The sequence below is a fragment of the Schistocerca serialis genome, unplaced genomic scaffold (assembly GCF_023864345.2).
Source record: "Schistocerca serialis cubense isolate TAMUIC-IGC-003099 unplaced genomic scaffold, iqSchSeri2.2 HiC_scaffold_1261, whole genome shotgun sequence".
Lineage (NCBI taxonomy): Eukaryota > Metazoa > Arthropoda > Insecta > Orthoptera > Acrididae > Schistocerca > Schistocerca serialis.
The window spans coordinates 4,753,667-4,776,528 of record NW_026047471.1 but is presented as its reverse complement, the minus strand read 5'-3'; the positions used below and the strand labels follow the sequence as shown (position 1 = coordinate 4,776,528).

At 41.5% G+C, this 22,862-nt stretch overlaps 1 protein-coding gene across 2 annotated transcripts in view; it reads right to left on the bottom strand.

Moving 5' to 3' along the window:
* Nucleotides 1–22,862, bottom strand: part of LOC126438151 (protein HIRA-like) — a 212,736-nt gene that overhangs the window by 123,580 nt on the left and 66,294 nt on the right. For both annotated transcript variants that reach the window (XM_050090526.1, XM_050090527.1), the window contains one exon: nucleotides 4,558–4,839. In XM_050090526.1, the coding sequence (XP_049946483.1) occupies nucleotides 4,558–4,839 (282 nt within the window). The remainder of the gene's footprint in view (nucleotides 1–4,557; nucleotides 4,840–22,862) is intronic.

Below are 22,862 nucleotides of genomic sequence, written 5' to 3'. Positions count from 1 at the left end.
GAAGTAAGTGAAACTTCATCAGAAAAAAGAAAGTATGACTGGACGGAGAATCATCCAGTGATGAAACAACGCCATTTTGTGAACACATTTAGTGCATTAAAAGCAGACTTCGAAGAGTCAGCAAGTCATTTAGATATTTTTGTACTTCATGTCCATGGAATTCGTTTCTGCTATCTGTACACAGATCAATAATTATCATAAATTTATTACTGGAAAAATGAAAACAGTACCCAGGAAATTTGCATGCTGGAAGCACGCAGAGCCAGCTTAATTTTATTGCTTCCTACCAAGTTCTCTGTTTATGCCTAGAAGTAAAAAGTTAGAAGCAAATGGATATTGGTTGACATATTCTCTGCTTCAAACACCAATATTCTCTAACATAATGGCCAGGGACTGGTACACGTTGATCCCGCCTTTATCGCACTTCAGTGACAATTCCACCGCACCTCCAAGACATTCTTGTAAAAATATGTCTCATTGTAGATCACACAAAAAATAAATTCTGCCAGGCATTAGTACCCTTTGAAAACCTAGTGATTGATGAAAGTCTGCTACTTTTCAAAGGAACCATTTTGACATTAAAATTTTTGTCCTTTGTAACGTACAAATCAATTATATTTTGGATTATATTGTCTACACTGGTGCTGCCTCAGAAATAGAATCTAGAAATGCTGGCTGGGGAAAATCAGGCGATGTTGTTGTGAGTTTGTTATAGCCATACCCCAACAAAGGTCATACCATTTATTTAGACAATTGGTATTCGAGCCTTGAATTATTCCTGTGGCTCATTCATAAATGTACAAACACCACTGGAACGGCATGCAAAAACAGGAAACATCTACCACCGTTGCCAGACAGTTTGAAAAACGGGGAAATACAGTCCTAGTCCTGTGGAACATTAATGACATTAAAATGGATGGACAAGAGAGAAGTCTGGATGCCTTCTACCATAAATGAACCAGAGTTTGTGGAGATAGAGAAAAAAGAACATAGAGTGGGCAAAAACAAATTGAAACCTACCTGTGTTGTCAGCTATAATAAGTCAATGGGTGCAGTTGGTAAGACAGACATGCTGTTGTCTTCTGAATAGTTCATCCGAAAGACAATGAAGTGGTACAAAAAAGTATTCTTTCATATGACTGACTTGTGTGTGTTTAATGCAAAAAGTATTTTTTGAAATGCAAAAGTAACGGAAGATACCACTAGTGAAATACCACTTGGAAACAATCCGTCAGTTGCTTAATGAATTTCATAGTCAAACTTGTAAAAGTGCAATCCTATGAACAACCAAAGAAGAAATCCCTTTCCAAATGCAGAATAAAGAGGGACATTATTCAGGGTTCCTCGAAGCAACAGAGAAAAAGGAGTTTCCCCGGACACACTATGTAGTATGTACTGCTCACTCACAATGAAAAATTACACACATAAGATGCAAAAAGTGTGATGTGGTTCTCTGCATGGTGCCATATTTTGAAAAATATCACACACTAAAGATATATTAGTATGTTTTAGTAATTGTGTACATTTCAAGCAAAGGAAAGTAATAAATTAAAATTAAAAAATTTAAAAAAAGTAAATAAAAAGGGTTTTTAATTCAGTCAGTGGCAGTCAAAGCCTGCATCAAAAATGAGAATGGGAAACCATTAAAGGAAACTGTACTGAACGTGACGAGCTGAAAAAGAAAACATTGAGCAAGAAGAAGGTAGGCATTTACTATCTGCCCCGCCCCCCTCCCCCCTTAAACCAACCAATCTTATTGTGGAGAATCGACTTTAGGCTTTAATTACAAACCAAGCCATGGGCCTATTGAAAAATGAATTACCCAGATATATGCTTTGTTTAACTCAGAGTCCGGATATGTGCCATTACTTGGTTTTAAATTCCTGTAATTATTTTTTAATTAAGATAGTAGCAAGAACTGTCCAATATTTGGGCGTTTTCACTACACACTACTCACTTTAACACTACATATCTTGGAACACATTCATTCGATGTTAAGGAAATTTTAATATGTTGTAGGCACACATATCAACGGAATAAGCCTCAAGTTATAGGAATTATTATTAAAAACGTTCCTATCATTTTTCTAAACCAACTGTTTATCAGCCCATAATAAACATATAACAGAAAGTGTTACTTAGTTCCAAGCTCTCTTTCGTGGTCATCAGAAACTATGACCACTGAGACAGTACAGCGGTTCTGTATGCACCAGAACATGCGGGATGCCAACAGTGGCCATAGCCTACAGCGACCACAGGGCTGAGTCCGCAGTCTACCGGCCAGGCGAATGCTGCATTTCCTCTTATCAGTCGGCCAAGTAGCCAGGACACTTGGCCCTTGTAGCCACGAAAGGGTTAAAACAAAGGCATTTTTCACTGTGGCAAGATATTTTCACAAAATTTCAGCCTCCAACTTCCTCCTCTGAATGTTAAAATATTTTATTGTCACTTACAAGAAAGAAGTGATTGTTGTAATAAAATTTAAAAAATCAGAGCTCATACCAAAAGATTTAAGTGTTCATTTTCCCTATGTGCTGTTTGAGGGTGAACAGTACAGGATGTCTGAAGGTGGTTTGCCACACTAAGTGTGAATTGCAGAAAAGTCATGTAGATGTTCCACATTTGGAGCAATTCTGTTACCTTTCAAGAAAACTTTATTTATGACAGTATAAAACAGGGCAGTTGTGTATTATTTAACAACTGAAACAAAATGGGGGATAGAGAAAAATATAAAATAGCATGAGCAAACCTAATCTTGAATGAATGAAAACCTGCCTGTCGATAAACTACAGCTGATGACGATAACACAATCTACAGGATAAGGATCAGGAAGACATAAAAATTAAAGCAGAATAAATTATTTGCTTACATGCTGTGGTGCTACCAATTATGTAAACCATAAGTGAAACAAAAAGAAAAAAGTAATTAAAAATACACAAATTATAGCGATATGTGAATTCATTATCATATTCAGTAGGTACTATCAAGAAGGGGTACCTCCAATGATGTGGAACAAGTCAAGGTATACACGTAACATATGAGAAAGATATGACAAACTTTTCAACAATAAACTATCACTACACTACTTAATGCTATTCACACTAACGCCATCTAAATTTAATCAAGATAATTAGTAATAAAGTTGTTTCTTTGAAAAATAATGCTGCCTCGTTAGTTTCATCATACAGCTGCTGTTTGTCTGCCATTAATAGCATACTATTTGCTTGATTACAATGGTAGTTTTCAAGAATATGTATACATCTTTAAAAACAAGTCCTATTTATAGTACATTATTACTATACAGCTTCCTATATAAACCCACACTGCTACTGGCCATCTAGCTAACAGAATTCTTAAATATCTAAATCTGGATATTTACATAATTTGTAGAAAAAGTGACTGATGAGGTATGTTTTTAATTTTCTTTTGAATTGGTAGGGAGTCTCTCACTACAATTTCAGAGAGAAAGGAAACATTCATTTATCATTCACAAAAACAGCAACAGGGCTGGCAAACACAAAACGTTAAAGTAATTTCTTTGTCATGGCAAAAAAAAAGAAGAGGAGACAAGGTTTGTGAGTTTTGGAGTGATGTATAAAAAATACACGACAGAAGATGGGATTCATTTTATCAGCATATCTAACAACTCAGCCTATTTTGTTTGTTTTCAGACAAATAAAATAAAATGCTCCATTTAGTCTTCAAATACTGTTGCCAGTACAGTTTATTATAAATATGCAAAAGAAGACTTTTAAAAAGTGGATAAAGAACTTTAAGTGTGGAACATGAAAGGATCCCTATGAAATGCTACTTCTGTTTAGTGCCAGACCAATGATCAGAAAATTTTTAGTACAACTTCTATCTGAACAGTCACGTTTATTCCACGTGGAAAAATATATCTAAAAACAAAGATGATGTAACTTACCAAACGAAAGCGTTGGCATGTTGATAGACACACAAACACAGAGGCAAATGTACTCTGTACTTCCGCCTCGACTGACATCTCTGCCCAAACTCTTTGCCTTTACAAATGTCTGCTTGTGTCTGTATATGTGCAGATGGACATGTGTGTGTGTGTGTGTGTGTGTGTGTGTGTGTGTGTGTGTGTGTGTGCGTGCGTGCGCGCGCGAGTGTATACCTTCCTTTTTTCCCCCTAAGGTAAGTCTTTCTGCTCCCAGGATTGGAATGACTCCTTACCCTCTCCCTTAAAACCCACATCCTTTTGTCTTTCCCTCTTTCCTGATGAAGCACCCATTGGTTGCGAAAGCTTGAATTTTGTGTGTGTGTGTGTGTGTGTGTGTGTGTGTGTGTGTGTGTGTGTGTCTATCAACATGCCAACGCTTTCGTTTGGTAAGATACATCATCTATGTTTGTCCCCCCCCCCCGCCCCCAACCCCCCCCCCCCCCCCCCCAAAGTTAAGTTGTGAAAGTAATCCATGTTAGCTTTTCACACTAAGGAACTAACAATTCATGAATAAAACATAATTCCATCAATGAAGGAGTCAACATTATCTTTCAGTAATTAAAATGAATTACAAATAATATTAATTAAACACACCTTCTCTTCCATTGTAAGTGGCTTCCCAAGTTCATCTTCTGAGAACTCTACAAAAGCAACAGTTCCATCCCATGAACAAGCCATCAACTGCAGACCTGTACAGCTCCATGACAGATCAAGCACAGAATTAGTAAACAACTCGTGCAACACAACAAGAGGTCGTTTGAGTGCTGTAAGCCATACTGATAACGATCGATCTCGAGAACCAATTGCACAACAGCAGTACTGCTGAGGCTTCGATGAAGAACGATATTGTTTCTGCAGAATGTTGGAATTGAAACGCTGAAACAATGAACAATACATTAAAACTTCAGAGCAATGCTATATCAAGACAGCCTCTACACATTTTAAAAACAAAATTAATAAGTTTGTGTGATAGATAGATGCCAGTGGTTCGGTTATCATGTGTAATAATGTAATGTGAACAGAAACTTGAAAATTACACAACTTTTCATGAAATTCTACAATTAAAGATTTGTGTTCAGGAGCACATCCATAAAGGATGAAGGTGTTGCCACACATGCTCTTGTTGTTTTATTATAATTTGGTGATGGGTGCCATCAGTGTCACACTCTAACACTATGCAGGTCAAGCCCAAGCATGGCTCAGGCCACAACTTTGTGTTAAAAAGACCATGCCCCAGTATAGGTCTGGCCGTGATTTCTCAAAGCACGAGCATAAACCACACGAAAACTTGACTTACGGCGTATGAGAACAATGTACGGACATCTCGTTACCTGTCCACTAACTGATGATGCCTTCTGTTGTCAATTTCTAGAATTATGTCGAAAGAAACATTAGTAAACGTAAAAGATGCAGTCGCAATTGCCTGAGCGAATACAATTGCATTGATGTAATTTCAGGCACTTATTTGTTAGGTTTCACAGTTTATTGTAATTCTGCTATAAACACATCATGTTCATTGAGTAAGCAGAAATTTTGGAAGCTCACAAGGAAGAAATTGCTCAACAATTCACCGAGAACCTGTTTTTGGAAGAATAATTTACTTTCCATCATAATTAAATCTTGAAACTTGGTCTTTTCTTAGTATGTGTTACTCTTGAAGATGCATCAATTACATATATGCCAGAAATACTTTAAATAATGGCATAAATGGTTGGTTTCCTAGACCCGATATTCTTCTAAGCAGCTGGTCTCCAACATGTTAAATAGCAAAAATTAGGAATGGTCGAAGGTTATAATCTCATAAAGATAATTTTAAATTCTAGATTATTGTAGATTATAAACCGTCTATCATTCCAACACACACACACACACACACACACACACACACAGAGAGAGAGAGAGAGAGAGAGAGAGAGAGAGAGAGACCAATACTTGAATATTGCTCATCAGTATGGCATCCATACCAGATAGGACTGACAGAGGGAATAGAGATGATCCAAAGAAGAGCAATACATTTTGTTACAGGGTCATTTAGTAAACACTAAAGTGTCAACCAACTCCAGTGGCAGACACTGTAAGAGAGACGTTCTGCATCACAGTGAGACTTATTGTTAATGTTCCAAGATCATACGTTCCCAGAAGAGTCAACAAATACACTGAAGTGCCAAAGAAACTGGTACAGGTATGTTGTTACTGTGGTCTTCAGTCCCAGTATATACCATGTATATAATATGTATATAATATGTATATACCATGTAGGTATGCATATTCAAATATAGAGATATGTAAACAGGCAGAATACAGTGCTGCAGTTGGCAACGCCTATATAAGACAAGTGTCTTGGTGCAGTTGTTGATCAGTTACTGCTGCTACAAAGGCAGGTTATCAAGATTTAAGTGAGTTTGAATGTGCTGTTACAATCGGCGCATGAGCGATGAGACACAGCATCTCTGAGGTAGTAAAGAAGTGGGACTTTTCCCATATGACTGTATCACGAGTGTACCATGAATATCAGGAATCCATTAAAACATCAAATCTCTGACATCGCTGCAGCTGGAAAAAGATCCTGCAAGAATGGGACCAATGACAACTGAAGAGAATCATTCAACATGACAGAAGTGCAACCATTCTGCAAACTGCTGCAAATTTCAATGCTGTGCCATCAACAAGTGTCAGCATGTGAACCATTCAAAGAAACATTGATATGGGCTTTCGGAGGTGAAAGCCCACTTGTGTACCCTTGATGACTGCACAACACAAAGCTTTATGCTTCACCTGGGCCCGTCAACAATGACATTGGACTGTTGATGACTGGAAACATGCTGCCTGGTCAGACAAGTCTCGTTTCAACTTGTATCGAGTATTTGGACATGTACAGGTATGGAGACAACCTCATGAATCCATGGACCTGGCATGTCAGCAGGGGACAGTTCAAGTTGGTGAAGGCTCTCTAATAATGTGGGGCGTGGGCAGTTGGAGTGATATGGGACCCCTGGTACATCTAGATATGACTAACAGGTGACACGTACGTAAGCATCTTATCTGATCACCTGCATCTATTCATGTCCACTGTGCATTCTGATGGACTTGAGCAATTCCAGCAGGACAATGCAATACCAAACACGCCCAGAATTGTTACAGAGTGGCCCCCGGGACACTCTTCCGAGTTTAAACACTTCTACTGGCCACCAAAATCCCCGGACATGAACTTTTTTTTTTTTTTTTTTTTTTTTTTGTAATCAGTCTACTGACTGGTTTGATGCGGCCCACCACGAATTCCTTTCCTGTGCTAACCTCTTCATCTCAGAGTAGCACCTGCAACCTACGTCCTCAATTATTTGCTTGACGTATTCCAATCTCTGTCTTCCTCTACAGTTTTTCCCCTCTACTGCTCCCTCTAGTACCATGGAAGTCATTCCCTCATGTCTTAGTAGATGTCTTATCATCCTGTCCCTTCTCCTTATCAGTGTTTTCCACATATTCCTTTCCTCTCCGATTCTACGTAGAACCTCCTCATTCCTTACCTTATCAGTCCACCTAATTTTCAACATTCGTCTATAGCACCACATCTCAAATGCTTTGATTCTCTTCTGTTCTGGTTTTCCCACAGTCCATGTTTCACTACCATACAATGCTGTACTCCAGAAGTACATCCTCAGAAATTTCTTCCTCAAATTAAGGCCGGTATTTGATATTAGTAGACTTCTCTTGGCCAGAAATGCCTTTTTTGCCATAGCGAGTCTGCTTTTGATGTCCTCCTTGCTCCGTCCATCATTGGTTATTTTACTGCCTAGGTAGCAGAATTCCTTAACTTCATTGACTTCGTGACCATCAATCCTGATGTTAAGTTTCTCGCTGTTCTCATTTCTACTACTTCTCATTACCTTCGTCTTTCTCCGATTTACTCTCAAACCATACTGTGTACTCATTAGACTGTTCATTCCGTTCAGCATATCATTTAATTCTTCTTCACTTTCACTCAGGATAGCAATGTCATCAGCGAATCGTATCGTTGATATCCTTTCACCTTGTATTTTAATTCCACTCCTGAACCTTTCTTTTATTTCCATCATTGCTTCCTCGATGTACAGATTGAAGAGTAGGGGCGAAAGGCTACAGCCATGTCTTACACCCTTCTTAATACGAGCACTTCATTCTGCATCGTCCACTCTTATTATTCCCTCTTGGTTGTTGTACATATTGTATATGACCCGTCTCTCCCTATAGCTTACCCCTACTTTTTCAGAATCTTGAACAGCTTGCACCATTTTATATTGTCAAACGCTTTTTCCAGGTCGACAAATCCTATGAAAGTGTCTTGATTTTTCTTTAGCCTTGCTTCCATTATTAGCCGTAACGTCAGAATTGCCTCTCTCGTCCCTTTACTTTTCCTAAAGCCAAACTGATCATCACCTAGCGCATTCTCAATTTTCTTTTCCATTCTTCTGTATATTATTCTTGTAAGCAGCTTCGATGCATGAGCTGTTAAGCTGATTGTGCAATAATTATCGCACTTGTCAGCTCTTGCCGTCTTCGGAATTGTGTGGATGATGCTTTTCCGAAAGTCAGATGGTATGTCGCCAGACTCATATATTCTACACACCAACGTGAATAGTCGTTTTGTTGCCACTTCCCCCACTGATTTTAGAAATTCTGATGGAATATTATCTATCCCTTCTGCCTTATTTGACCGTAAGTCCTCCAAAGCTCTTTTAAATTCCGATTCTAATACTGGATCCCCTATCTCTTCTAAATCGACTCCTGTTTATTCTTCTATCACATCAGACAAATCTTCACCCTCATAGAGGCTTTCAATGTATTCTTTCCACCTATCTGCTCTCTCCTCTGCATTTAACAGTGGAATTCCCGTTGCACTCTTAATGTTACCACCATTGCTTTTAATGTCACCAAAGGTTGTTTTGACTTTCCTGTATGCTGAGTCTGTCCTTCCGACAATCATATCTTTTTCGATGTCTTCACATTTTTCCTGCAGCCATTTCGTCTTAGCTTCCCTGCACTTCCTATTTATTTCATTCCTCAGCGACTTATATTTCTGTATTCCTGATTTTCCCGGAACATGTTTGTACTTCCTCCTTTCATCAATCAACTGAAGTATTACTTCTGTTACCCATGGTTCCTTCGCAGCTACCTTCTTTGTACCTATGTTTTCCTTCCCAACTTCTGCGATGGCCCTTTTTAGAGATGTCCATTCCTCTTCAACTGTACTGCCTACTGCGCTATTCCTTATTGCTGTATCTATAGCGTTAGAGAACTTCAAACGTATCTCGTCATTCCTTAGTACTTCCGTATCCCACTTCTTTGCGTATTGATTCTTCCTGACTAATGTCTTGAACTTCAGCCTACTCTTCATCACTACTATATTGTGATCTGAGTCTATATCTGCTCCTGGGTACGCCTTACAATCCAGTATCTGATTTTGAAATCTCTGTCTGACCATGATGTAATCTAATTGAAATCTTCCCGTATCTCCCGGCCTTTTCCAAGTATACCTCCTCCTCTTGTGATTCTTGAACAGGGTATTCACTATTACTAGCTGAAACTTGTTACAGAAGTCAATTAGTCTTTCTCCTCTTTCATTCCTCGTCCCAAGTCCATATTCTCCTGTAACCTTTTCTTCTACTCCTTCCCCTACAACTGCATTCCAGTCGCCCATGACTATTAGATTTTCGTCCCCCTTTACATACTGCATTACCCTTTCAATATCCTCATTATTTGGCATATCTGGGATGCCTTGCAACGTGCTGTTCAGAAGAGATCACCACCCCCTCGTACTCTTGCAGATTTATGGACAGCCCTGCAGGATTTATGGTGTAAATTCCCTCCATCCCATCTTCAGACATTAGTCGAGTTCATGCCACATCGTGTTGCGGCACTTCCGCGTGCTCACAGGGGTCCTACACGATATTATGCAGGTGTACCAGTTTCTTTGGCTCTTCAGTGTATATAGCTTCCTTCTATGTATATCTCGTGAAAAGATCGTGAGCATGAATTAGAAACATTGAGCCCACACAAAGCCTTACCAGCAATCTTCCTGTGAATTATTCGTGACTAGTACAGGGAAGAGGCTGTGACAGTGGTACACATAGTACCATCCACCACAGACCATAAGATGGCTTGGTGAGTACAGATGAATAGAGAAAGACATATTTGTCAACAATAAAATAAGTTTTTAATCATGGAGAAAAATAATGTAATATGAACATGATGTTTCTGAATGGAACACTGCTTTAGACATGCAGTAAAACAATGAAAATACATACTACATTCATTGTCCTGTGTGTGTGAAAAAGTGCCTACACCAGCAAGTCACGTGCACTGGCAAACTTTCTCATCACAACATGATGTCATTTGCACATCAATAACGAGACCATTGCAGATAGAAATAAAATAAAACCAACAAGGTTTCGTATCACATTTACAATTAGAAATAATGGTTCAAGTACTCATTTCATAAATTGCAGTTTACTTTTTATTCTTTTCCAGGTATATATTTTCTGTCTAATAATTATTATTACCTAACTAGTAAAATAATGTTATTGAGCTGTGACTTCTTGTGATGCTCTTAGCAGGATAGTTTCTCTGTCATGCTTTGTGGTGTCATGGTTGGCTAGCACCGTCTATTTAGGATGGCTGTGGCTCGCGAGGTGAGACTCAGTTGGGGGCAGCAAAGGAGACTCGGTCGGGGCAGTGATGGAGACGTGGTTGGGGACATTGACAGAGGAAAGATAGCGCATGGAGCATCGTGAGTAGTCAGTCGATGCTTAGTGTACTGCAGTGGGCATAGTGTTGACATTCCAGCGCCTGGGTCTGGCAGGAAGCGGAACTGGAGTGTGAAACCAGTCACCAGTCATCACAGGCTCTGTTTAAGAGTTGTGTCTATCTCGAGTCCTGAGGAGAGCATGGGAGTTTACCCAGGTGTGCATGTTAACAGCGAGCTCCTGGACTAACTTTAAGCAATGAGCAATTTTGTGGTGGAACTTTTGGATGTGCAAACCATCTTGGATGAGGGTCCACGATACTTGGTATTGCAAGTCCATGAAACTGCACTGTGCCCTGATTCCACTGCATTTATTTTGAATTGCAAGTGTGGCTGATATTCAGTGATTCATTTTTTATTATTATTGTTAATGTATTAAGTGGTAAATTTTATGAATCAAAGTTAATTCTCTACATAAAACTTCAGCTGCTAATTTAAATTAGAATTGCAAACTTCTTCCTTGTTGGCAACTATAATGGTAACGATTTTGCGCCATCAAATGGTGCTTTGGTATTTAAGGTTGTGTGCAGACTGTCTGGTCATTATCACCTTGAGATAGTGGTGATTTATAAATTTATCAGGTGAAATTTCATATCATTGGAGATTGTTTAACGAACTATTGCTTTAATAGTAATTGCGGTTGTCACACTATAACATTTAACATCTCGTCTTGTATTTGTCGCTACCCAGTGCTTGCCAGTTGGCTTTAGTTTTTTGTGAATTGTGTGTTAATACTGGGTTTGTCTGTTATAGAAGCTGTTATTGGTGTGTGCAGGCCCTCCTGCTCATTGTTGTCACTTGAGCTCTCGAGCACGGATTTCAAACACGCGGCCGAAATGAACGCCAAATGTCGACTATCTCACAGGTCTGACAGTCTGAGATCCAAAATATCAGAATGAGACTTCTCTCTGTGTTTTTCCAAGTGGGGCAGTGAACAATGCTGTACCATGACTGATTCTTTTTTTTTAATGGATCGAAATATAGAAAGAAAGATAACAATTTGACATCCTGTACATTACAATATCAAGAATAATATTTACCTGAAAATGCTGACCAACCTTTGTACAAAAGAGAGTTTTGACATTGAGTTTTATAAACGTTTTCAGTGTGTTGTGTCTTGCAGCTATCAAATATTGACGAAAGACATTTTAACACCAAAGCTGCTGTTTATATACTAAATAACTCATTTAAGGCTCTGCCCATTTTCATAAGTCACATTTATTATCTAGCATGATGTGATCCACATGACAACAATATTTTATACACAATGGAGAATTTGTTCTTATTGGATATTGGGTTACACTGTGTGTCATGCTGGCTTGTTTGGAGTAAGCGCTGTTGTAATTTTGACAGATGACAGATGCGAAAATTATGACATCTACAATAAATGAACCAGCATGACACAGTGTAATCAACAGGACACTCTTGAAGACAGTTTTGTAAGATGCTGTCTACTTGGAAGCATAGTGCCTCTGAGAGTCAAATGTGAGATTGGTCCCACAGGTAGTCTAGACAGGACATTGGCATTAGCAAGTTGTGTTGTCTATTGATAGTAAATAGAATACTTGTAACTGGTGAGGAAGAGGGTCCAACATAAAATATACATAATAATTTATTTTGTCAAGAAATGATTGAAGATCTTAAGTTGGTAGGCCCTTGAATTTTTTCCATGCTTTACATATGTTGTCAATTCAGTTGAAGTCCTTTAAGATTCAACATGTAGATGAAATACTCAACTCGCTTGTGAAAGAGTTCATTCTTTTGTAGGTTACACTTTAGCCCATTCTGTTGAAGTGGTCTGGAATGGCAGACATAAGTTCATCATTTACTACTGTATTGTCCTGATACTTGTCTGATCAGAATGTTTTGACTCATCTGCTCAAAAACACTGGAAAACTGCTGGTGTGCTAGCAATTCTGAAAAGCAATTTATTGTATCTGTGTAATCCAAATGGATAATGATGACCATGAATTTACAGGATTGTCTGTATAGCTGCAACTGTAAATAAGATTAGGATAAATCAATTCTTGAAAAGTACTGTCCACCTGATAGTCTTGACAAGAGCTCTTCTTGCCTTGGGATGAGACTGTTCTATTGAGCCTTCAAGGTTTTGTTAGGGTGGTGTTTGTTTTGTTTTATACAGTGATAAAAATGCCACTGAAACACACATGCTGATCCTCTAGTTGCATATGAAAAAATTGGAGACACATGACAACTTACTTTCCAATGTGTTCTGTCAAAAATTACCTCTACCTTCCACTGATAACTCAAAATTTATAAAATAAGAAACCCTTTGACATAATTGTGCAATATGGTTAAAATCTCGTTTTAGGGATAGCAACTAACTATGAATCCAGAAAGGTCTGGGGTCATAGGTTCAATCCTAGTTATTGCTTAAAACTTTGACAGTAATGACAGTGACCTCGTTAAAAAGAGTGCAAATGAGAGAGTAAAAGTTCAGACCACTCTCTTGCCACTGGGTTGGGAAATGCTCCTAAGGGCAGAAAATTCAACAACAATCAGCAGAATATTGATACAGAAGTTAATGGAAACCACTGCATTAAATACATTTAATATGTATCCACAATATATGCAGTCGTCCAAATTAAATATATTGATAATTTTCATTCAAAAACATTCTAGCGGTAAACTATTCTCGCATTTGAATCTTCAAATGACGCTGCTCGGGAAAATAAGAATATATTCTACAAATCGAAGCATTGCATGTAATGTTGTAGGGAAAGAGGATAATCTGAAACAACAGTTCTGTTACTAAGGGTTTGATTTTGCATTGGTTTAGGGTGCAAAAAACAATTGAGGTCATACGTGTCCAAATCAAAACTACAGAACACGAAGACAGAGAGGAGTTAAAAATGACTATATGTCAGTCCCAACTGACATAATAGAAGACAGCTAAAAACAGGCACATGGAAAAAGATGATGATGATTTAGCTACGTCATCAGCGCCCTAGTATTAAAATTATACTGAAGAAGATTTCCATAATCTATGGAAGGAGATCAATAAACTGGAAAACTACGTTTGATCCCACCACAGGAAACGTAAAGCAACACCAGAAATGTGAGGTTCAGAAAAGCCCGTAATAAAACCCCAGCGAGACACAGCGGGATAACTAAACAAAATCATGGAGAAAATACCTGTAAAGATGCTGTTAAGAAAGGAACCAATAAGTGTGGCTGGATGACAACTTAGAAATAATATGTGACACATTAAGATTGCACACCAAGTATTTTGGGAAGAATTCCGGACACAGCACAAAATTTTAAGACACAAACAATATTCGCCTTGTTATCAGTTAAAATAGAGGGAAGATCCTGTGGGATACCCAGTTCAAGCCTCAGGTCGGCAAGAGAACACGATCGGTTAAAAGATGTCAGCTTTGTCCCGCGTCTCTGACATACTGGGGGCTCCTCCCAACGTAAGAGCAAGCCATGTGTCAGTGGGCAATATGTCCCACTCTAAGCCAAGTAAGGGCTACTTCTTCACACCATCGCAAGCGAAAGGAGGTGATCCATGGTCACACTGAAGTTTAGATGGAACATAGTTTACTGTTCCTCACTTCCAGCCACTGGGACTCCCACCAAAATGTTGCCTTTCTGGTCACAAATGAAGTGACAGCCCACAGAGGGACTAAACAGCTGGCAGGAGGAGGAAGGGAGCAAGCCTCCTTAGCAGTAGCATCAGTGAGTTCATTACCCTGGATGCCTATGTGCCCTGGAACCCAGCACAAAACGATTTCCTTGTTTTGCCTGGGCAAGAGAAGGAGAGTGTCCTGCACTTGTTGCACCATCCAATCTGCTGGGTACATCTGTCCAACAGCGAGAAGGGCACTTTGAGAATTGGAGCAGATGATAAATTTTTTGTCACAGCACTGTCTCATCTGCTCCATTGCCCTCATGATAGCAAACAATTCTGCATAATAAACTAAAAACTGCTCTGGGAGCCCTATCCTGAGGACAGTGTCAGGGAACACGACAGAACAACCAAAAACATCTCCCTGCTTAGAACCATCTGTGTAGACAGTAATAAAATCTGGGTGGCTACGTAAAAATTCATTAAATTTAATTTTATAAACATGGTCTGGGGAACAATGCTTCTTGTAAATAGTTAGTTCTAAAAGCAATCTAGGCCTTGGTAGTAGCCAGGGGGATACCCTACTCCACCCCTGGCTTTGGACCTTAATGCCCCCCCTCCCCCCGTAATAATTCAAGGCTCTCCCTTGCACAGATCCCAAATGGCCATGTTGCTTGTGGTCGATGATTGAATAGCCGTTCCAGTGGCAGCTGAACAATGTAACTGGATGCTGGTGATGTAGGAACGGACAAAGACCTATATGCGTGGCATACCACGAGAAGAAGACGTCCAATAGACAGCGGAGGCTCACCAGCCTCTGCACACAAACTAACAACAGGGCTCGTGTGGTAAGTCCCTGTTGACAACCTAATACCCTCGTGGTGAATGGCATCCAGCACTTTAAGGTATGAAGGCCTTGCTGACCCATAAATCTGGCATCCGTATTCAAGCTGGGGTTGCACGAAGGCCTTATGAAGTTGGAGCAGACATGCTCTGTTGACTCCCCAAGACCTATGATTAACACATTTAAGGATTTTTAAGGCCTTGAGAAATCTCAGTTTCATTTCTTTAACGTGTGGCAACCATGTTAACTTCTCATCAAAGATAAGACCCAGACACTTCACCTTTTCCTTAAAAGTGAGATCAGTACCCCCAGTTTTAAAACGGGCAAATTAAACAGAGAGCAGGAACGATTAAAAGCAACACAAACTGTTTTCTCTAATGAGAATTTAAAACCTGTGGTGCAAGACCATTCCTCCAACCATCTGATCGTCAGTTGCAACAGCATGCCCAGAACTTAAGGTGACGGGACTGCTGGTGCTTACCAATCCCCAGCTCAGGAACCCCGGGGTCGCCAAGCCCGTACCCAGCAAATGAATGCCGAGCCCCTGGGGGCACGTGGAAAAAGGGCTAAAACAACGACATACAGAAATGGAAGTCGAAAACTAAAAATTAAATGGACTTTGCGCCACATTGGTTTGGTGGGTAAAAAGTAAAAGACGGTCAACAGCCTGCCCGTCATATGCTAAAACAGCCGATAACTCATGAGGGCAAACCCAAGTGGGAACATAAACGGTTACAAATTGGGCATTCCATAAGGAAGAGGCAGGCAGTTACAACTTGGGCACAATGTGTACAAAGTAGTGGGGTAGCGCCACTTATCAAATGACGATGGCTAAAAAGGCAGTGCCCTATATGCAGCCTAGTTAAAATGACCTACTCCCAGCAGAAGGGCCGAGAGAAGGTTGTCCAAGCTGCTGGGAGAGGCTTAATAAGCCCATGAAGGGAGGATCATTGACGATGCCAAAGGGACACTACCTCCTGACAGATAGCAACACAGAGATCATTGGAGGGACTGAAGTACGAGGACTGCAGCCTTGGAAGCAGTATCAGCAGGCTCGTTTCCTGGCAGACCAACATGACCAGGAACCCACAGAAATATCACACTGCTCCACCAAGAGTGAGCAGGTGACAGTTTTCCTGGACCAACTGAACTAAGGGATGGGTGGTGTACAGTGCACTTAGACTTTGAAGGGCATTAAGTGAGGTTGAGCAGAGGACACAATTGAAAAGGCTGTGTCGCTGGATATACTCCATGGTCTGATAAATGGAGAAGAGCTTGGCTGTAAATACTGAGCAGTGTGCCAGAAGCCAATGTCGAAAGACACAGGTGCCAATGACGAAGGCACATGCAACCCCATGGTCAGTCCAAGAGCCATCAGTGTATACAAAGGTACTATTGCGAAGTTCCATGCGAAGGTCGTGAAACTGAAGGTGATAGACCAAGGCTGGAGTAGTGTCCTTAGGAAGCAAATGAAAGCCAAGGTTAACATAGGCTGCTTCACAAAGCCAAGGTGGTGAAGGGTTCACACCCACCGGGAAAGTTGCAGGTAGTGTGAAGCTAAACCGCTGTAGCAAAAGCCGAACGGACTCCAGGAGATATCAGAGAAGAGGGACGCACCCCATACTGGCCATCACAGGAATCATTGAAGGAGGTGGCATAGGATGGGTGGCTACGCATGGCAGACAAACAGAATGCATACCTGCTGAGGAGGAAGTCACCGTGGTAGGACAGTGGTAGTTCAGCAGCTTCTGTTAAACTCTCAACCAGGCTAGTGTAAAAGGCACCCGGGGCCAAACGGATGCCACAATGGTGGATAGTGTTGAGACGGCATTAAGAGGGATGAAAGGGCAGACGCGTTAACAAAGCACCCATAGTCGTGTTTCGAACGGAGAAGGGACCGGTACAAACAGAGGATGGTGTTCGATCAGCACCTCAGGAAGTACCATTCAGGACACGTAGGACTTTGAGGAATTGAGAACAGCGGGCTGCCAGGTAAGACACATGGGAGGACAAAGAGAGTTTCCTATCAAGCATGAGCCTGAGGAATTTTGTAGTTTCAATGAAGAAAAGGGCAAAAGGCCAAAGATATAAAGATGGTGGGAAAAACCAATTACGTCGACAGAAATTAATACAGACGGTTTTGTCAGTGGAAAAACAAAAGCAATTGTCAATGCTCCACGACTAAAGACGATCAACACATCGCTGAAGATGCCGCTCTGTCAGACAGGTCCATGGAGAACTGCAAGTGAGACAGGTCCATGGCGAACTGCAACAGATGGAAAAATTGTCAACATAAAGGGAGCTGGAGATTCCTGGTGGCAGAAAAGCCATTATAGGATTAATGGTGACAGCAAAGAGGACAACACCTCGGATGAAACTCTGAGGCACACTGTTTTCCTGGATAAAGGTGTCCGACATGGCAGAACCCACATGCACCTTGAAAACTCAGTCTTTTAAAAATGCCTGAAGGAAACAGGGCAGGCAGCCATGGGAGCCCCACATGCAGAGACTATGGAGGATATCAGTTCTCCTGCAGGTGTCGTAGGCCTTCTTCAAATCGAAAAACATAGTGACAGTCTGGGATTTCTGCAGAAAACCATTCATGACATGGGTGGCTAAAGTAACAAAATCCACACTGCGCACTCGTCAGTAAATTGCGAGACTCGAGCCACCGTACCAGAAGAGCATTAATCATATGTTCCATCAACTAGCAAATGCAGCTGGTAAGAGAGATGGGGCGGTAGCTAGAAGGAACGTTTTTGTCCTTACCGGGTTTAGGTATAGGTATGATGGTGGCTTCAAGCAAGTGTCTAGGAAATGTGTCCTCTGCCTAGATGCGGTTGTATGTGTTAAGCAGAAAGTGCTTGACAGCAAGAGAAAAGTGCTGCAACATTTGAATGTGGATGGCGTCTGGCCCTGGGGCTGAGGATTGGAATGAACTGAGAGCATGATCTAGCTCCCTCATAGTAAAGGCGGCATGGTAGCACTCACAATTTGGAGAAGAGAAAGGTTATCGCCAGAGCCTCCTCCGCTTGTTTCCGATGGATGAAGGCAGGGTGATAGTGGGAAGAGCTCAAAAGTTCCGCAAAATGGTGGCCCAAGGTGTTGGAGATAGCAATAGGATCCACACTGATGTCGTCTGCTACTTTCAGGTTGGAAATTGGGGAATGGATCTTGATCTCAGTGAGCCATTGGAGGTTGGCCCACATGAGAGAGGAAGGGGTGGAACTGTTAAAAGAACTAGTGAATGAAATCCAGCAAGCTCTTTTGCTATGACACTTTGCACGTATCTGGTTATCATGAATGCAGTTTGCCATTAGGATGGTGGTTAAAAATGCGGAGAGCATGTCTCCGTGTGCGAATTGCATCACGGCATGCCTCAGTCCACCAAGGGACTGGGACACGATTTGGTAAAGAGGAAGTGTGAGGATTGGAATGTTCTGCAGCGGTATGGATAACGTTTGTGAGAAATTCCACCTGGTCATCACAACTGGGGGAACTCTTGCTCTTCAAAGGTCACCAGGGAGGACTAAAGCTGCCAGTCAGCCTTAGTAAGCAGCCATTTGGGTGTGCATGCGGATAGAGTACAAGTCAGAAAATGGATAGCACATAGGAAATGGTTGCTCGAGTAAGTGTCAGAAAGAATGGAACACTCAAGACAATAGGCAAGCTGGCAGTGGAGAAGGATAGGTCCAAATGGGAGTGCAAAGAGTCGGAAAGGAAAGAGTATGCTCCAGTGTTAAGGCAGAAGAGGTTAAGTTGGTTAAGAATATCAGCCAAGAGGGCACCTCTCTGACAGGTCCTGGGAGAACCCCAAAGGGGATAACATGCATTAAAGTCACTGAGTAATAAAAATGGGGGAGGCAGCTGCCCAATAAGCTGAAAGAAGTGTGTCCTGTTGACATCGAATGACAAAGGGACATAAATGGTACAGACGGAAAAAAATCAGGTAGGGAAAGGAAAGCTGAACTGCAACAGCTTGAAGCTGGATAGTCAGGAAGGTGGGTTGACTATGAATGTCATCCCGTATGAGCAGCATGATGCCCACATGAGATGGAATGCTGACCTCTGGGAGAAGGTCAAAACGAATTGGTAAGAAATGTGAAAGCTCAATGCGGGTGTGAGGGTGCAATTTCGTTTCCTGAATGCAGAGTACAAAGGGATGCTGTGATGCTAAAAGCAGCTGTAAATCCTCTTTGTGGCACCAAAGGCCGCGAACGTTCCATTGGAAGAGTGTAATGATGAGAAAGAGACGAAGGGGTGTCACCTCGGTGGCTGCCCAGTGACAGTTGGTGAAGAGAGACTATGACAGGGCACAGAAGCAGGATATCCTGCCCCATGGGGTCCACAGAAGCATCAGCTTGATTGTGTTGTCAGTCTGTGGAGTCCAACACTGAAAAACAGTTGGTGTGAGCACTGGCGACACGGAGACTAGCCGGGTTAACGTATCAAGTGGCAACACCATTGTAGAGGATCTTTGAGTTGGTGAAGGAGAAGACCTTTTGCCTTTGGTGGACTTACTTGAGCCTTTCCAGTTAGAGGAAGACTCGGGTGGTGTTCCACTGGAGGAACGGAGGAAGTCTTCATGGAAGTACTCCTTCTGTCCTTTCTGGCCTACCGGTTAAGTAGCTGGTGGCTTCGCCCCTTGAGGCAAGAGTTTGACGACATGTTGCACAGCTGGATGGGGGGATGGCGGTACTACATTGACACTGGGTGATTTCACTACCTCAGATCTGAATTTGAGGTCGCATGCCTGCGTGGCCATGCCCTTCATGGAGCAAGGGATAACAAGAGCAGAACTACAGGTGCCTGACAGGAGAACACAGGATTTGTGACTAGTCATTAACTTGCAAGTGACTGGGTAAGGCACTTTTTCCTATACCCGGATCTCTTGGACAGCCTGCTCATCAAGATACAAGGGAAAATCCTAAGAGGAGTCGGCATATCTGCCATTGCAGTTGATACCGCGGGAAGGAGGAGGCGGACAATCGCTCTTGTACGCATCCCTACCACAAATTACACATTTGGCTGGGTGTCGACAAGATGATCTCATGTGGTTGAAATGATGACACTGGTAGCAACGCATAGGTTTTGGAATGTATGGCCGAACTGTGATAATTTCATAGTCTGCTTTGATCTTGGCTGGAAGCACAATTCTATCAAAGGTGAGAAAAAAGGGTGCGGGTGGGCAGTAAGGAGGGATCAACCTTTTTTATTACATGATGGACGGCAGTGACACCCTGATCAGATAAGATTGGATTTCGGCCTCGGTTAGACAGTCGAGCAGCCTGGTGTAAATTACACCATGGGAAGAATTCGAAGTTCTATGGGCACTGACATAAACAGGGCAGCCATGGAGAAGCGAGGCAGCAAGCATTTGTGCTTGAGAATCAGATGTAGTTTCCAAAATCCAAGTGCCATTCTGTAAACGAGAGCAGGATTTCACAGGGCCAGCAATTGCATCAGCACCTTTCTGAATAATAAACAGATTTACCATGGTGAAGGACAAACCGTCTTCAGTACGTGAGACCATGAGGAACAGTCGTGCTGGGTAAGGGACTTTGAATCATTAGCCTCATTACATTTACGTATCATAGATGATTGGGAAGCTGACTGATTAATTGTGAGAAAATCCCCATGATTGCCAGCATCTCTGATGGCATGCTCCTTCCAACTGGGGGCCCCCTTCACTATGGGGCGCACCCACCTTAGGTGACTGTTCACACCTCAGGTTGCACCTCCTGAACACCTGACAGAGGGACCAATCAGCAATTTGGGAAGATTGCCTGAGCTTCAATCACCCCTCCCTGGCCCTGGCATGTACCAGGGGGTATGTGCGAACCCTGCCTGTCAACCCAGAACTGGGAATTACGTGTTACGCAGTCACCTGTTACAAGTCAGATGCATGGGCCGACCTTCAGGAGCACACAGGGAGGAAGAAGAGAAAGAGGAACCTCAAACGCCAAAGCGGAGGAACAAGAGGAGAAGGGAAACAAAGAAAGGAAAGGGAGCAAAAGAACAAAAGGTGAGACTGTTCTTAGGTCGGCGACAGACAATGCAGAACATTCTCAATAACACCAGAGACACGTTCCCCAAGGGAGGAGAAAAAGAATAGCAAGAGGAAAGACATGCAGCACAGAAGGTAAAAATGCTGTAAAGGCTGGGGCCCTGTGGTAGCCAAGCACAAACCCGCCAAAGAGTAGTGAGGCCCCTGGGGGTCTGTTGCTAAAGTTAGAAGTGATGGGGATTAGTGAAATGAAATGTAAAGGGGCCAGAGAATTCTGGTCAAATCATTGTAGGGTACAATATAAACAGTATCAATGAATGGTATAATGGGTATTGGCATGATTATGAACAGAAAGGTAGGGAACAAGAGTTACTATGAGCAGCACAGTGACCAAGAACTGAAGCTAAGGCAAGATTGTGTAGAGAGATGAAAGTTTGTATGTTTTTCCACAACCGGTTTCAAAGCATAAAACTCCATATTAGGTGCCAACAAATAATTATGGGAACAAAAATGTGTGGTAGTTACAGGGTGGTGACTATTGAACTATATGAAAAAAAATGTAAATTAATTTGTGCACACACTTTATTCAACATGTAAAAGTCACTACAGATATTCAGATTTAGATTACGACATGTTTTATATGCCTGCCATCATTGGCGATAATGTGGTGCAGACGAATAGCAAAATTCTGCATGATCCATTGAAGTGCCTGAGCATCAATGATGTCAATGACTCCTGAATGGCTGTTTTCAGCTCAGCAAAGGTCTTGAGGTTGTTGTCGTACACGTTGCCTTTAATATAGCCCCACAAAAAGAAGTTGCCAGTGTTCAGATCCAGGGAATATGGCGACCAATCAAGGCCCATGCCAGTGGCCTCTGAGTACCCCAGAGCCAGAATGCAGTCGTCCTCAATGTGCTCCTCCACGACATCGAACACTCTCCTGCTTCGATGAGGTCATGCTCCGTCTTGCACGAACCACATCTTGTCAAAATGGGAATGAAATCATCTACCGAAACCTTCATGTACCATTCGGTAGCCACCATGCCATCAAGAAATATCACACATATTATACCATAACTGGACACTGCGCACTACAAAGTCGCCCACTGAGGGTGAAGAGACTTCTTGGTCATGAAATACAGATTCTCAGTCCCCCAAATGAACCAATTTTGCTTACTGATGAACCCATCCAAGTGAGCTAAACCAAGCCATGTGCATACATCATGCCCTGCAGCCGACCATCCATTTTGAACATCCTAAGGCAGACCTTTCAGAAGTTATGACAATTTTATTTCATACAATTCCTGTATGTTCCCATAATTACTTGGTGGCACCTAAAGATAAAGTTTTAGGCTTTGAAACGAATCATGGAATAAATTAAGGAATCACATGCAATTGAAGTGGATTTTTATTCTATAAACACGTTCCTCAGCTGCTGATGTTCACTTGATTAAATCTTCTGTCATAGGTTTCAACTGTTTATAGCAAACATTCATTACCAAAATCACAAAAGGAAGACCAGGAGACAAAGAGAGATATCATGTAGACTACATTATGTTTAGAGAAAGATTTAGAAATAAATCCTGGTCTACACAGGATATCCAGGTGTGAAACAGACTCAGACTATAATCTGGTAGTGATAAACAACAGATGAAAAAGGAGTATATGAATAAAAGCA